Source organism: Cherax quadricarinatus, chromosome 14 (genome assembly GCF_038502225.1).
Source record: "Cherax quadricarinatus isolate ZL_2023a chromosome 14, ASM3850222v1, whole genome shotgun sequence".
NCBI lineage: Eukaryota > Metazoa > Arthropoda > Malacostraca > Decapoda > Parastacidae > Cherax > Cherax quadricarinatus.
In genome coordinates this window covers 6,371,156-6,383,926 of record NC_091305.1, presented here as the reverse complement: position 1 = coordinate 6,383,926, position 12,771 = coordinate 6,371,156, and the positions used below count along the sequence as shown (strand labels likewise).

Below are 12,771 nucleotides of genomic sequence, written 5' to 3'. Positions count from 1 at the left end.
CATTTTCTTGGAGTGTAAGAAGGCTTTTGACACAGTTCCACATAAAAGATTAGTGCATAGGCTGGAGGACCAGGAAGGTGTAACAGGGAAGGCACTGGAATGGCTCAGGGAATACCTGTCGGGAAGACATCAGTGAGTCATGGTACGTGACGAGGTGTCAGAGTGGGCGCTTGTGACGAGTGGGGTTTCACAGGGGTCAGTCCTAAGACTGGTGCTGTTTCTGGTGTAAGTGAACAACATGACAGAAGGAATAGACTCAGAAGTGTCCCTGTTTGCAAATGATGTGAAGTTTATGAAAAGCATTCAATCAGATGAGGACCAGGTGGAACTACAAAGGGATCTGGACAAGCTGCAGGCCTGGTCCAGAAACTGGCTCCTGGAGTTCAACCCCACCAAGTGCCAAGTCATGAAGATTGGGGAATGGCAAAGAAGACTGCAGAGTATGGTCTAGGGGGCCAAAGACTACAAACCTCACTCACGGAAAAGGATCTTTGGGATGAGTATAACACCGGCCACATCTCCTGAGGTGCACATCAACCAAATAACTGTTGCAGCATATGGGTGCCTAGCAAACCTAAGAATAGTATTCCAACATCTCAATAAGGAATCAAGACCCTGTACACTGGGTATGTCAGGCCTATATTGAAGTATGCAGCACCAGTTTGGAACTCACACCTAGCCAAACATGTAAGGAAATTAGAGAAAGTGCAAAGGTTTGCAACAAGACTAGTCCCAGAGCAAAGGGGCATGTCCTACGAGGAGAGGTTAACCCTTCGACTGCTTCAGGCCCCTTTCTGAAACTATCATTCTATGTCGCTCAATTTTTGAAAAAAAAAATTATTTTTTCTTATGAAATGATAGAGAATCTTTTCCCGATGGTAATGACACCAAAAGTTCGAAATTTGGTCGAAAACTCATGGAATTATGCTCCCGTGAAGTTAGCGGTCTCGGCGACATATGCGTATCAGCGATTTCGCCGACTTTGAGCCCTATTTTCAGCCAATTCCATTGTTCCAGTTGACCAAACTCATAGCTATTTCTTTAGAACTCCATTTTATCTATCAGCTGAGTACAAGAAACCTCCCATTTACTAATTTGGACTACCCAATATGGTGGTCAGAAATTGGCAATTTGGCCAATTTCACGCAAACTAAAAAAGATGCCAATTTCAAAATAGGGTCCAGAATAAACAAGGTAGACATTTGTGGCACTAAAGTAACATATGCTATGTTCATTAGTTACATCTCTAGGCCCCTCTTATGTTATTATTGCTTTCTATTTTGATTTTTTATTCATACAAAAAAATACAAAATTTACTGTTATGCAGACTACTGCATTATTGTAAAAATGGTATAAATAATATCAGTGCACTAGTGAAAGAATATTAGACTCCCCAGTTGACGTGTATTGGACGTGTGGTGTGATTTATTTACTCCTGAACATTGGTAAAAATCGAACATTTCCGCTACTTTGAGCTCAGTTTCAAGGTCGTTTTCATCGTCAAAGTAATGAAAATCATCTCTACATATTTCTTTAATATGTTTTCCATTTTATCACCTAAGACCATGAAAACGCGAATACAACGATAAATACTATACGAAAATACACCTCAAAGTCGGCGTTTTATTCCAAAAAACTGATCAGAGTTTTTTTTTTCTCATTACGCAATGTGTGCTGCAGGATTTCTTTTATGTGGTGCACACTGACCACACAGACCCATTCTCTCACATGTGGGCCTACCAGCTTTCTCCCGCTTGATTTGAAGCCGCTAGAATTATTGAGTATATATACGTCAGAAACATTGGCTCGTAAGATGTATTTATACGTCGAAAACAGTCAAAGGGTTAAGGGAAATTGACCTGACGACACTGGAGGACAGGAGAGATAAGGGGGATATGATAACGACATTTAAAATACGTACTGAGAGGGATTGACAAGGAGGACAGAGACAGGATGTTCCAGAGATGGGACACAGCAACAAGGGGTCACAATTGGAAGTTGAAGACTCAGATGAATCACAGGGATGTTAGGAAGTATTTCTTCAGTTACAGAGTTGTTAGGAAGTGGAATAGTCTGGGATGTGATGTAGTGGAGTCAGGATCCATACATAGCTTTAAGAAGATGTATGATAAAGCTCATGGAGCAGGAAAAGTGACCTGGTAGCATCCAGTGAAGAGGTAGGGCCAGGAGCTGCAACCACAACTAGGTGAGTATACACATGCATTTTTTATTTTAACAAGTATGCTATTTCCCACCGAGGCCGGGTGACCCAAAAAGAAAGAAAAAAACTTTCATCATCAATCAACACTTTCACCCTCACTTATACATAATCACTGTTTTTGCAGAGGCTCTCAGATACGGCAGTTTAGATGTTCCTCCAAACTGCCACTATCCCACACCCCTTCTTTAAAGTGCAGGGATTGTACTTCCCATTTCCAGGACTCAAGTCTGGCAAACTGGTTTCCCTGAATCCCTTCACAAAATATTACCCTGCTCACACTCCAACAGCTAGTCAGGTCCCAAAAACCACTCGTCTCCACTCACTCCTATCTAACACGCTCACACATGCCTGCTGGAAGTCGAAGCCCCTCACCCACAAAACCGCCTTTACCCCTTCCCTCCATCCTTTCCTAGGATGACCCCAACCCCTCCTCCTTTCCTTCGCTACAAATTTATACACCCTCCAAGTCATCCTATTTTGCTCCATCTTCTTTAACCCTTTCAGGGTCCAAGGCCAAAATCTGAAGTCACGCACCAGTGTCCAAGAAATTTTGAAAAAAAAAAAAAAATTATTTTTTCTTACAGAATTAAAGAGCATATTTTTGTGAAGGTAATAAAACAAAAAAAAATTAGAATCTGATCAGTACTTACCGAGATACAGTGCCAAGAAGTTTGTAGAAAATGATGTGGTGGCGGCAACATCGACGAATTCCACATACGCGTATTATATTATTTTGTTGTTTTAGTTGTTTTTTCTTTTCTTTTCCAATTTTTTTCTATTCCTACTAACATTTGGGGCCTGAGAGACCAATACTGTATATAATTGATATATATATACTCACTGTATTGAACACAATAACTGCACTAAAGTTATTATCATATTGTTTACCACTGTTGTTTATTACAATAAACATGCACAAATATTGTATAATACTAATGTTCTATCATATATTTACATATTTACAATCACTGGACATGGTTTTAGAACTGCTGGAGCTTGTGGAACTCCTTGAAACAAGGCACCATGCACAGAGGCACCTTACATTCCTCACACATAAACCGAGTGTCTTTGCGTCTTTGTTGCCGTCGTTTTGTTTGTGCACAGACAATGCATCTCTTCTGAGCAAATTTCTTTTGAGTTGAAGGAAGCTGTATTATGAAATGATCACCTTCTCTCCTCAAACGCTTGGGTATATTGTGATGAATTCGAGGACCATGTTGTATTGCAGGTGTTGTTACCTGGTACTTCATTATGAGTTGTCTGACAACAGACAAACAAAATTCACCATACGGTGGTCTGTTACCAGTCTTTATTTGGTACATATTATATGCATTCAGCATTGAAATGTCCATGAGATGGAAGAAAAGTTTCATGTACCACTTGTAACTCTTACGAACACAGTCAACAAAACCAATCTGCATGTCACACTTGTCAACCAAGCGCATGTTTTGTGTATAATCAATCACTGTCACTGGTTTTCGAATACGTTCATTAGTCACTCGATCAACTTTGCCACTGTCTTGCATTTCATTACGGTGAATGGTTGTCAACAATGTGACATCTCATTTGTCATGCCACCGTAATGCCATGATGTCATTGGCAGTAAACACCTGCACGTCATCACCACGAACACCTGCGTTGAGCCTGGGCATATGTTTACGATTAGAACGCACTGTGCCACACACATCTGTCTTGTTCACTCGCATGAAATCACTGAGTAATGGGCTTGTGTACCAGTTATCGGTATATAATGTATGGCCCTTACCAAGATAAGGTGCCATCATGTTTCTCACTACGTCACCTGATATACCCAATAACATCTTGGTATCTTTCAATGTTTTACTACCCGTGTATACAACAATATCCAACACCAGGCCACTGTCACAATCACAGAGTACAAACAATTTTATACCAAAGCGGTTCCTCTTGCTCGGTATATACTGCTTGAATGACAGTCTACCTTTGAACAAAATCAAAGACTCGTCAATTACAAGATTCTTGAATGGATAAAAGTATATCCTGAACTTTTGTTTGAGATACATGAAAACATTTCTAATCTTGTATAACCTGTCACTTCTGTCAGGCCTGGTTTTGTCAGAGAAGTGCAACATACGTAACAGTAAGATAAACCTGTTCACTGGTATTATTTCACTGAAGGATGGGGTACAAATTAGCCGATCTGTGGACCAGTATGCTTTTATATTATGCTTATAGACGTGAGTCATAAGCATTATTGTTGCAAAAAGCAAATACATTTCTGCAACAGTCGTCTCTTTCCACCTGTGTAGTCTTGACTGTGGTGATAAGATCGTATTTGCCATGGTGTACTGAAAATACTTATTACTTTCCCTGACAATAATTTCCATCAATGGCTGGTCAAAGAATAATTCAAAGAATTCCAGTTCATTGGCCGTGGTTCCAAGGGGACAGGTAGGTAGAATTCCACTTTGAGAGTCATCAAAGTGGTGAGGGCTGGGAACAAAATTGGGATTTTGCTGCCAATCCCAGATACGGTTTGCTGGTGGATACTGGACATCATAGGCTGGTTGTACGGGTGGTTGTGGCGGGCTGGTGGGTGACGCTCCGCTTTGTCCTTGAACTGACGAGTCAGCAGCGTGGGTCCCAGCGTGGCACAGCGAGTCACGCATGGCGGTGCCACTACCACCACCAGCCCCACTAACACCATCCACTGATGTCTGTGGCCCATCCATGCCAAGTGTAGCCACATCATCCTCACTATCACTACCTAAAACGGGTGTAGGGCCACGGGATGTACTCCGGGATGTACTCCGGGATGTACTCCGTCCCCTGGGCACAGCATAGGGTACACTACCCGAGCGCATGCGGCGGCGAACATACCGACGCTTCACTGGTGAATATGTTTCCTCACTATCACTACTCGAATGATCGTCGAGCGCAATAAAATCACAATCCACGTCAGAATCATCGTCATTACTGAAGTCAGAGGCCAGGCCACGGGAAAATATTAGTTTTCTCTTACGTTTAGGAACACCCGACCGTGAGTCACGAGTGCCCACACCAGAGGTAGAAGGTCGAGGATCGTCGGGGTTTTCTGCACTATTATCGATATCCTGGTCATTATTTTCGGTCACTAACTTATCAAAGCCGTAGAATTCGTCTTCATTTCCACTTCCATCAGTGTCAGAACTATCAGACAGGAAGAGGAGAGTCCCAATTTTCCGGGGAGTGAGAGCTGACTTGCGACGAGGCATGGTGAACAAGGGTGACTGAGCCGGCGTTCCCACAATGCTATGCAGGCGCCTAGATTTTTTGTTTATGGCGCACACCCACGGCGCAGACCCATTCTCTCATATGTAGGCCTATGAGCACTTTCGCGCTAAATTTGACGGCGCTAGAATTTTGGCATAGATCTACGGTTTGGACACTCACCGACCAGCCGTAGATCTACGGGACGGACCCTGAAAGGGTTAAAGTCAGTGACATTGAGCGCTACTGTAATACAAAAATCATATGCAGTAAAAGACAAGACAAAAATCCTGTGGCACTAAATCTCTACAAGAAAATTCGGACAAGATGAGCAAACTATTAATAATAAATGGAACATGGCATTAATACTGATAATAACCACAGAGAAATGGGAGAAAGAAGAAAAAACTCAGAACAAACATCACGTAAATATCAGTGTGTAATTAGCATAGCACACAGAGAAAAATATACAAGTGTTTTCTAACTACAGGCAGGTCCTGATTATACAGCAGGTTAGGTTCTGGGCTACTGCTGTAAAGGAGGGTCCCACTTATGCAGCAGGTTAGGTTCTGGGCTACTGCTGTAAAGGAGGGTCCTGCTTATACAGCAGGTTAGGTTCTGGGCTACTGCCATAAAGGAGGGTCCCACTTATACAGCAGGTTAGGTTCTGGGCTACTGCCATAAAGGAGGGTCCCACTTATACAGCAGGTTAAGTTCTGGGCTACTGCTGTAAAGTGAAAATTGTTGTAAAATGAAACATAGCCTATTTTTCACTTTTAAATGCATATAAAAACCTGATAACATGTTTACACTATCATATATTAGGTGAACAATAGAGCTAGGCCTACAAAATGCATATACAGTACACACATTACTTACCTTAAAATATTTTCGTCCTTAGCTTATAGTGAGTGGTGAATTTATTTGCTGTAGTAAGTCTGAATTAATGAAGACGGGATATAATTAAAAACTGCGGCATTAGCAAAATGCTGTAAAGCAAAGTGCTGTAAAGCAGGGCCTGCCTGTAATGAAGTAGTGAGAAGTGCAGAACTATTCTGAAAAACTTCACAACAGCTTTTAGATATGGACAGTGAAATGCTACAAATGTTATTCACAAAGAATGATAAACAAAAACTTAGAATATGCAGCTGTAATGTGTTGGCCACACCTGAAACCTGTTGATAAAATAAAGAGTCCAAAGACATGCTACAAAATGTACAGACCAGAAATGAATTACTGTACATAGAAAGCTTGAAAACAATATACATGCCTTCAATAACAAGTAGGACAAAAATAGGAGACCTAATAACCGAAGACAGGATTCTGAAGTGGCAAAAGTAAACAGACAAAGATGGTTTTCTAGTGCCATCAGAGAACAGCCACAAGTGAAAATTATGAAATAAAAGCTTCCAATATGATACCAGAAAGCAATTTGTCACAAAGTATAGTGAACCGCTGGAATGATTGAAGACAATGTGAGGCAGTACAATAAGCGCTGCAAGCACAAATAGGTTCAAAAATTGTATGATACTGAAAATAGATTACCATGAGAGAGAGAGAGGGAGAGACAGAGTGAGTGAGATAGAGTGAAAGAGAGTGACACAGAGACAGAGAGAAAAGATACAATAAAATTCTCTTCGTGCCCATGTGCAACATTCACAGTCTGGTGTATCACGGTGAAGAAAGCTGTGCTTGTGACTGCTGCATCCGAGCACTATAACTGTCAATCAAAGTTGTGGTAAAGTAAAGCATGCAGTGTAAACTTAAGGTAGTGAAGACAAAGAGAAAAGACAAAAAGAAATAACCACAAATAATATAATCCATATACAGTAGCAGAATGCATGGCAAGTGATGACGATAAGCACACTTATATTTCAATCATCCATAAACCAAAGGGAAATGATGAACCATATCTAGGCCAGTAATATATCATGCTTAATGATTATTTACCTATTCTGCAATATACTCTCCTGCCTCTGGATGCAGGACAATGGGCTGTTCCTGAATATGAAATGCCTCATTACAAAACAGTATGAAACAGCCTTGACTACATATTAAATACAATAATAGTATACATCAACCAATACAATATTGGATATACTGTCAACCCACCAAAAAAAAAAAACCAAGTAGGTAAGTACAATGAGTGTTGAATAACTACATTACAGTACTGTATTAGTAAAATGTTACCAATATTTATTAATGTCAATTAATACATGTATTAAGAAATATGGAATTATTGTTAATAGTATTAGAAATATATAGGTAGTAAAAAAAAAAAAAAAAAAAAAATAGGTAGTAGGTTGGTAGACAGCAGCCGCCCAGGGAGGTACTACCGTCCTGCCAAGTGAGTGTCAAACGGAAGCCTGTAATTGTTTTACACGATGGTAGGATTGCTGGTGTCTTCTTTTTCTGTCTCATACACATGCAAGATTTAAGAACATAAGAACATAAGAACGAAGGAACACTGCAGAAGGCCTACTGGCCCATGTGAGGCAGGTCCAAGTCTCCTACCGGCTTAAGCCAATGCACCCAACCTAGTCAGGTCAGGTCATATTGACTTAAGGGAGGAACACGGCAACCGACCTGGTAGTACAAGCTATCAGGTCCAACTCACACCCACCCACATCCACTCATGTATTTATCCAACCTATTTTTAAAGCTACACAACGTTCTGGCCTCTATAACTGTACTCGGGAGTTTGTTCCACTCATCCACAACTCTATTACCAAACCAGTACTTTCCTATATCCTTCCTGAATCTGAATTTTTCCAACTTAAAACCACTGCTGCGAGTCCTGTCTAGGCTAGATATTTTCAGCACACTATTTACATCCCCTTTATTTATTCCTGTCTTCCATTTATACACCTCAATCATATCCCCCCTAATTCTACATCTTTCTAGAGAGTGCAGATTCAGGGCCCTTAGTCTATCCTCATAGGGAAGGTTTCTGATACATGGGATCAACTTTGTCATCCTCCTTTGTACATTTTCCAGAGAATTTATATCCATTCTGTAATACGGTGACCAAAACTGTGCAGCATAATCTAAATGAGGCCTAACCAAGGATGTATAGAGTTGAAGAACAACCTGAGGACTCCTATTATTTATGCTTCTTGATATGAAGCCAAGGATTCTATTAGCTTTATTGCGAACACTTATGCACTGTTGTCTTGGTTTCAGATTACTGCTAACCAGAACTCCTAAATCTTTTTCGCAATCCGTAATATTAAGATCTACATTATTTAGTTTATATGTGGCATGGTTATTGTCCTGTCCAACATTTAGAACTTTGCATTTGTCTATATTAAACTGCATCTGCCACTTCTCCGACCACTGCATCAGTCTATTCAAATCTTCCTGGAGTGCTCGAATGTCCTCGTCAGAATGAATTCGACGGCCTATTTTGGTGTCATCGGCAAACTTGCCGATGTCGCTCTTTATGCCCTCATCTATGTCGTTTATGTATATTGTGAAGAGCAGGGGGCCCAACACTGACCCCTGTGGAACACCGCTCGTGACGCTTCCCCACTCTGATTTCTCCCCATTTATGCAAACTCTCTGCTGCCTATTTGTCAACCATGCCTCTATCCAGGAAAAAATTTCTCCTCCTATTCCATGTGCCTTAATTTTCCTCAATAGTCTCTGATGTGGGACCTTGTCAAAAGCCTTACTGAAGTCCATATACACAATATCATATTCATTACCATGATCAACCTCCTCAAATACCTTAGTGAAAAAAGTTAATAAATTCGTAAGGCAGGAATGCCCCTTTGTAAAACCATGCTGAGATTCGTTGATTAATTTATGCTTTTCAAGGTGGCTACGAACTGCCTCGGCAATTATTGATTCCATAAATTTTCCCACTATGGAGGTTAGGCTTATTGGTCTATAGTTCGAAGCTAAGGACCTGTCACCTGCTTTGAAAATAGGTATCACATTTGCCATTTTCCACTTATCTGGCACCATGCCAGTTTGTAGTGATATGTTGAAAAGATTAGCCAAAGGTTTGCTAAGCTCCTCTTTACATTCCTTTAGAACCCTTGCATACAGTTCATCAGGGCCTGGGGATTTGTTAGGTTTTAATTTATCTATTTGCCTAAGGACCATGTCACTTGTGACTCTAATCGTGCACAGTTTATTATCGTCCTGTTCCACATAATTTATCATTTCTGGAATATCGCTGGTATCCTCCTGTGTAAAAACTGAGAGGAAGTATGTGTTAAAACTTCTACACATTTCCTTATCACTGTCAGTGAGCTGACACGAGGAACTTTTGAGTGGGCCTATCTTGTCCCTGATCTTACTTCTGTATACCTGAAAGAATCCTTTTGGGTTAGTCTTCGAATCTCTTGCAACTTTAACCTCATAATCTCTTTTTGCTTTTCTAATTCCTTTTTTTATTTCTCTCTTTAACTTAATATATCGATTTCTTAATTGCCCCTCCCCTCTTTTGATTTGCCTATATATGCCTCTCTTTTGACCAATTAGATATTTTAATCTATTGTTCATCCATTTAGGATCATTTTTGTTTGATCTGATTTCCCTATTTGGAACATAATTTGACTGAGCAGCTAGAACTATGCCCTGGAAAGCGTCATATCGGCAACCATCACCACCTACCTGACCCTTAGTCAGGTCATTCCAGTTCAGCCCACCTAAGTAATTTTTCAGTCCTATGAAATCAGCCAAGCGGAAGCCAGGGACAGAGACTTGATTGCCATTATTAGGGGAATTCCATGATATATTAAAGCTGAGTGATTTGTGATCACTTTCCCCAAGCTCATCATTAACCTCAAGATTATTAATTAGTGTTTCCCTACTGGCAAGAACCAAGTCAAGGAGGTTATTTCCCCTAGTTGGCTCTGTCACAAACTGTTTTAAAAAACAATCCTGGATCGTATCAAGAAAGTCACCTGACTCTAAATTTCCTGTCAAATTGCTCCAGTCAATCTGTCTATAGTTGAAATCTCCCATTAGCACAACATTTTCGTATGTAGATGCCTTACGAATTTCGTCCCATAGAAGTTTACTGCACTCCCTATCAAGATTTGGGGCCCTGTAAATCACACCCAAAATTAGTTTTTCTCGGCCCTCGAGAAGCTGTAACCAAACAGATTCAGTGGCTGACGCTTCTAATTTAATATCTTGTCTAACACAACAATTTAAATTGTCTCTGACATACATCGCTACTCCACCACCTTTCCTGTTGACCCTGTCAGTGTGGAATAATTTATAGCCTTGTATGTGACATTCAGAGGGCATCTCTCTATCTTTCAGATTGAGCCAGGTCTCTGTTATAGCAATAATATCTATGTTTCCTGCACTTGCAATTAATCTTAGCTCATCTATCTTATTTCTAGCTCTTGTTCTTGTCTATTTCCTCTTATCTCCATGGGGAAGTGGATCAGAATTCTTCCTCCGTAAGCCATGCGTGTTGTAAGAGGCGACTAAAATGCCAGGAGCAAGGGGCTAGTAACCCCTTCTCCTGTATATATTACTAAATGTAAAAGGAGAAACTTTTGTTTTTCCTTTTGGGCTACCCCGCCTCGGTGGGATACAACTGGTGTGTTGAAAGAAAGATATATATATATTATTATTATTATCACACTGGCCGATTCCCACCAAGGCAGGGTGGCCCGAAAAAGAAAAACTCTCACCACCATTCACTCCATCACTGTCTTGCCAGAAGGGTGCTTTACACTACAGTTTTTAAACCGCAACATTAACACCCCTCCTTCAGAGTGCAGGCACTGTACTTCCCATCTCCAGGACTCAAGTCCGGCCTGCCGGTTTCCCTGAACCCCTTCATAAATGTTACTTTGCTCACACTCCAACAGTACGTCAAGTATTAAAAACCATTTGTCTCCATTCACTCCTATCAAACACGCTCACGCATGCCTGCTGGAAGTCCAAGCCCCTCGCACACAAAACCTCCTTTACCCCCTCCCTCCAACCTTTCCTAGGCCGACCCCTACCCCGCCTTCCTTCCACTACAGACTGATACACTCTTGAAGTTATTCTGTTTTGCTCCATTCTCTCTTCATGTCCAAACCACCTCAACAACCCTTCCTCAGCCCTCTGGACAACAGTTTTGGTAATCCCGCACCTCCTCCTAACTTCCAAACTACGAATTCTCTGCATTATATTCACACCACACATTGCTCTCAGACATGACATCTCCACTGCCTCCAGCCTTCTCCTCGCTGCAACATTCATCACCCATGCTTCACACCCATATAAGAGCGTTGGTAAAACTATACTCTCATACATTCCCCTCTTTGCCTCCAAGGACAAAGTTCTTTGTCTCCACAGACTCCTAAGTGCACCACTCACCCTTTTCCCCTCATCAATTCTATGATTCACCTCATCTTTCATAGAGCCATCTGCTGACACGTCCACTCCCAAATATCTGAATACATTCACCTCCTCCATACTCTCTCCCTCCAATCTGATATCCAATCTTTCATCACCTAATCTTTTTGTTATCCTCATAACCTTACTCTTTCCTGTATTCACTTTCAATTTTCTTCTTTTGCACACCCTACCAAATTCATCCACCAATCTCTGCAACTTATCTTCAGAATCTCCCAAGAGCACAGTGTCATCAGCAAAGAGCAACTGTGACAACTCCCACTTTATGTGTGATTCTTTATCTTTTAACTCCACGCCTCTTGCCAAGACCCTCGCATTTACTTCTCTTACAACCCCATCTATAAATATATTAAACAACCACGGTGACATCACACATCCTTGTCTAAGGCCTACTTTTACTGGGAAATAATTTATCTCTTTCCTACATACTCTAACTTGAGCCTCACTATCCTCATAAAAACTCTTTGGGGATAGTGAGGCTCAAGTTAGAGTATGTAGGAAAGAGGGAAATTATTTCCCAGTAAAAGTAGGCCTTAGACAAGGATGTGTGATGTCACCGTGGTTGTTTAATATATTTATAGATGGGGTTGTAAGAGAAGTAAATGCGAGGGTCTTGGCAAGAGGCGTGGAGTTAAAAGATAAAGAATCACACATAAAGTGGGAGTTGTCACAGTTGCTCTTTGCTGATGACACTGTGCTCTTGGGAGATTCTGAAGATAAGTTGCAGAGATTGGTGGATGAATTTGAATTATATATATATATTTTTTTTTTTCAACAAACCGGCCGTATCCCACAGAGGTAGGGTGGCCCAAAAAAGAAAAACAAAAGTTTCTCTTTTTAAATTTAGTAACCCATACAGGAGAAGGGGTTACTAGCCCCTTGCTCCCGGCATATTAGTCACCTCTTACAACACGCATGGCTTACGGAGGAAGAATTCTGTTCCATTT

The 12,771-nt window shown here is 41.0% G+C and overlaps 2 protein-coding genes across 5 annotated transcripts in view; one reads left to right on the top strand and one right to left on the bottom strand.

Moving 5' to 3' along the window:
• The window catches only part of LOC128695782 (protein Star-like), a 128,495-nt gene that overhangs the window by 12,357 nt on the left and 103,367 nt on the right, over positions 1-12,771 (top strand). The window lies entirely within an intron of this gene.
• Positions 1-12,771, bottom strand: part of LOC128695769 (mitochondrial outer membrane protein SLC25A46) — an 83,726-nt gene that overhangs the window by 4,508 nt on the left and 66,447 nt on the right. The window contains exon 10 of one of the 4 annotated variants that reach the window (XM_070084809.1): positions 7,400-7,450. The exons of the other annotated variants lie outside the window; for them this stretch is intronic. Coding sequence (XP_069940910.1) covers positions 7,400-7,450 — 51 coding nt within the window. The remainder of the gene's footprint in view (positions 1-7,399; positions 7,451-12,771) is intronic. 4 annotated transcript variants of the gene reach the window in all.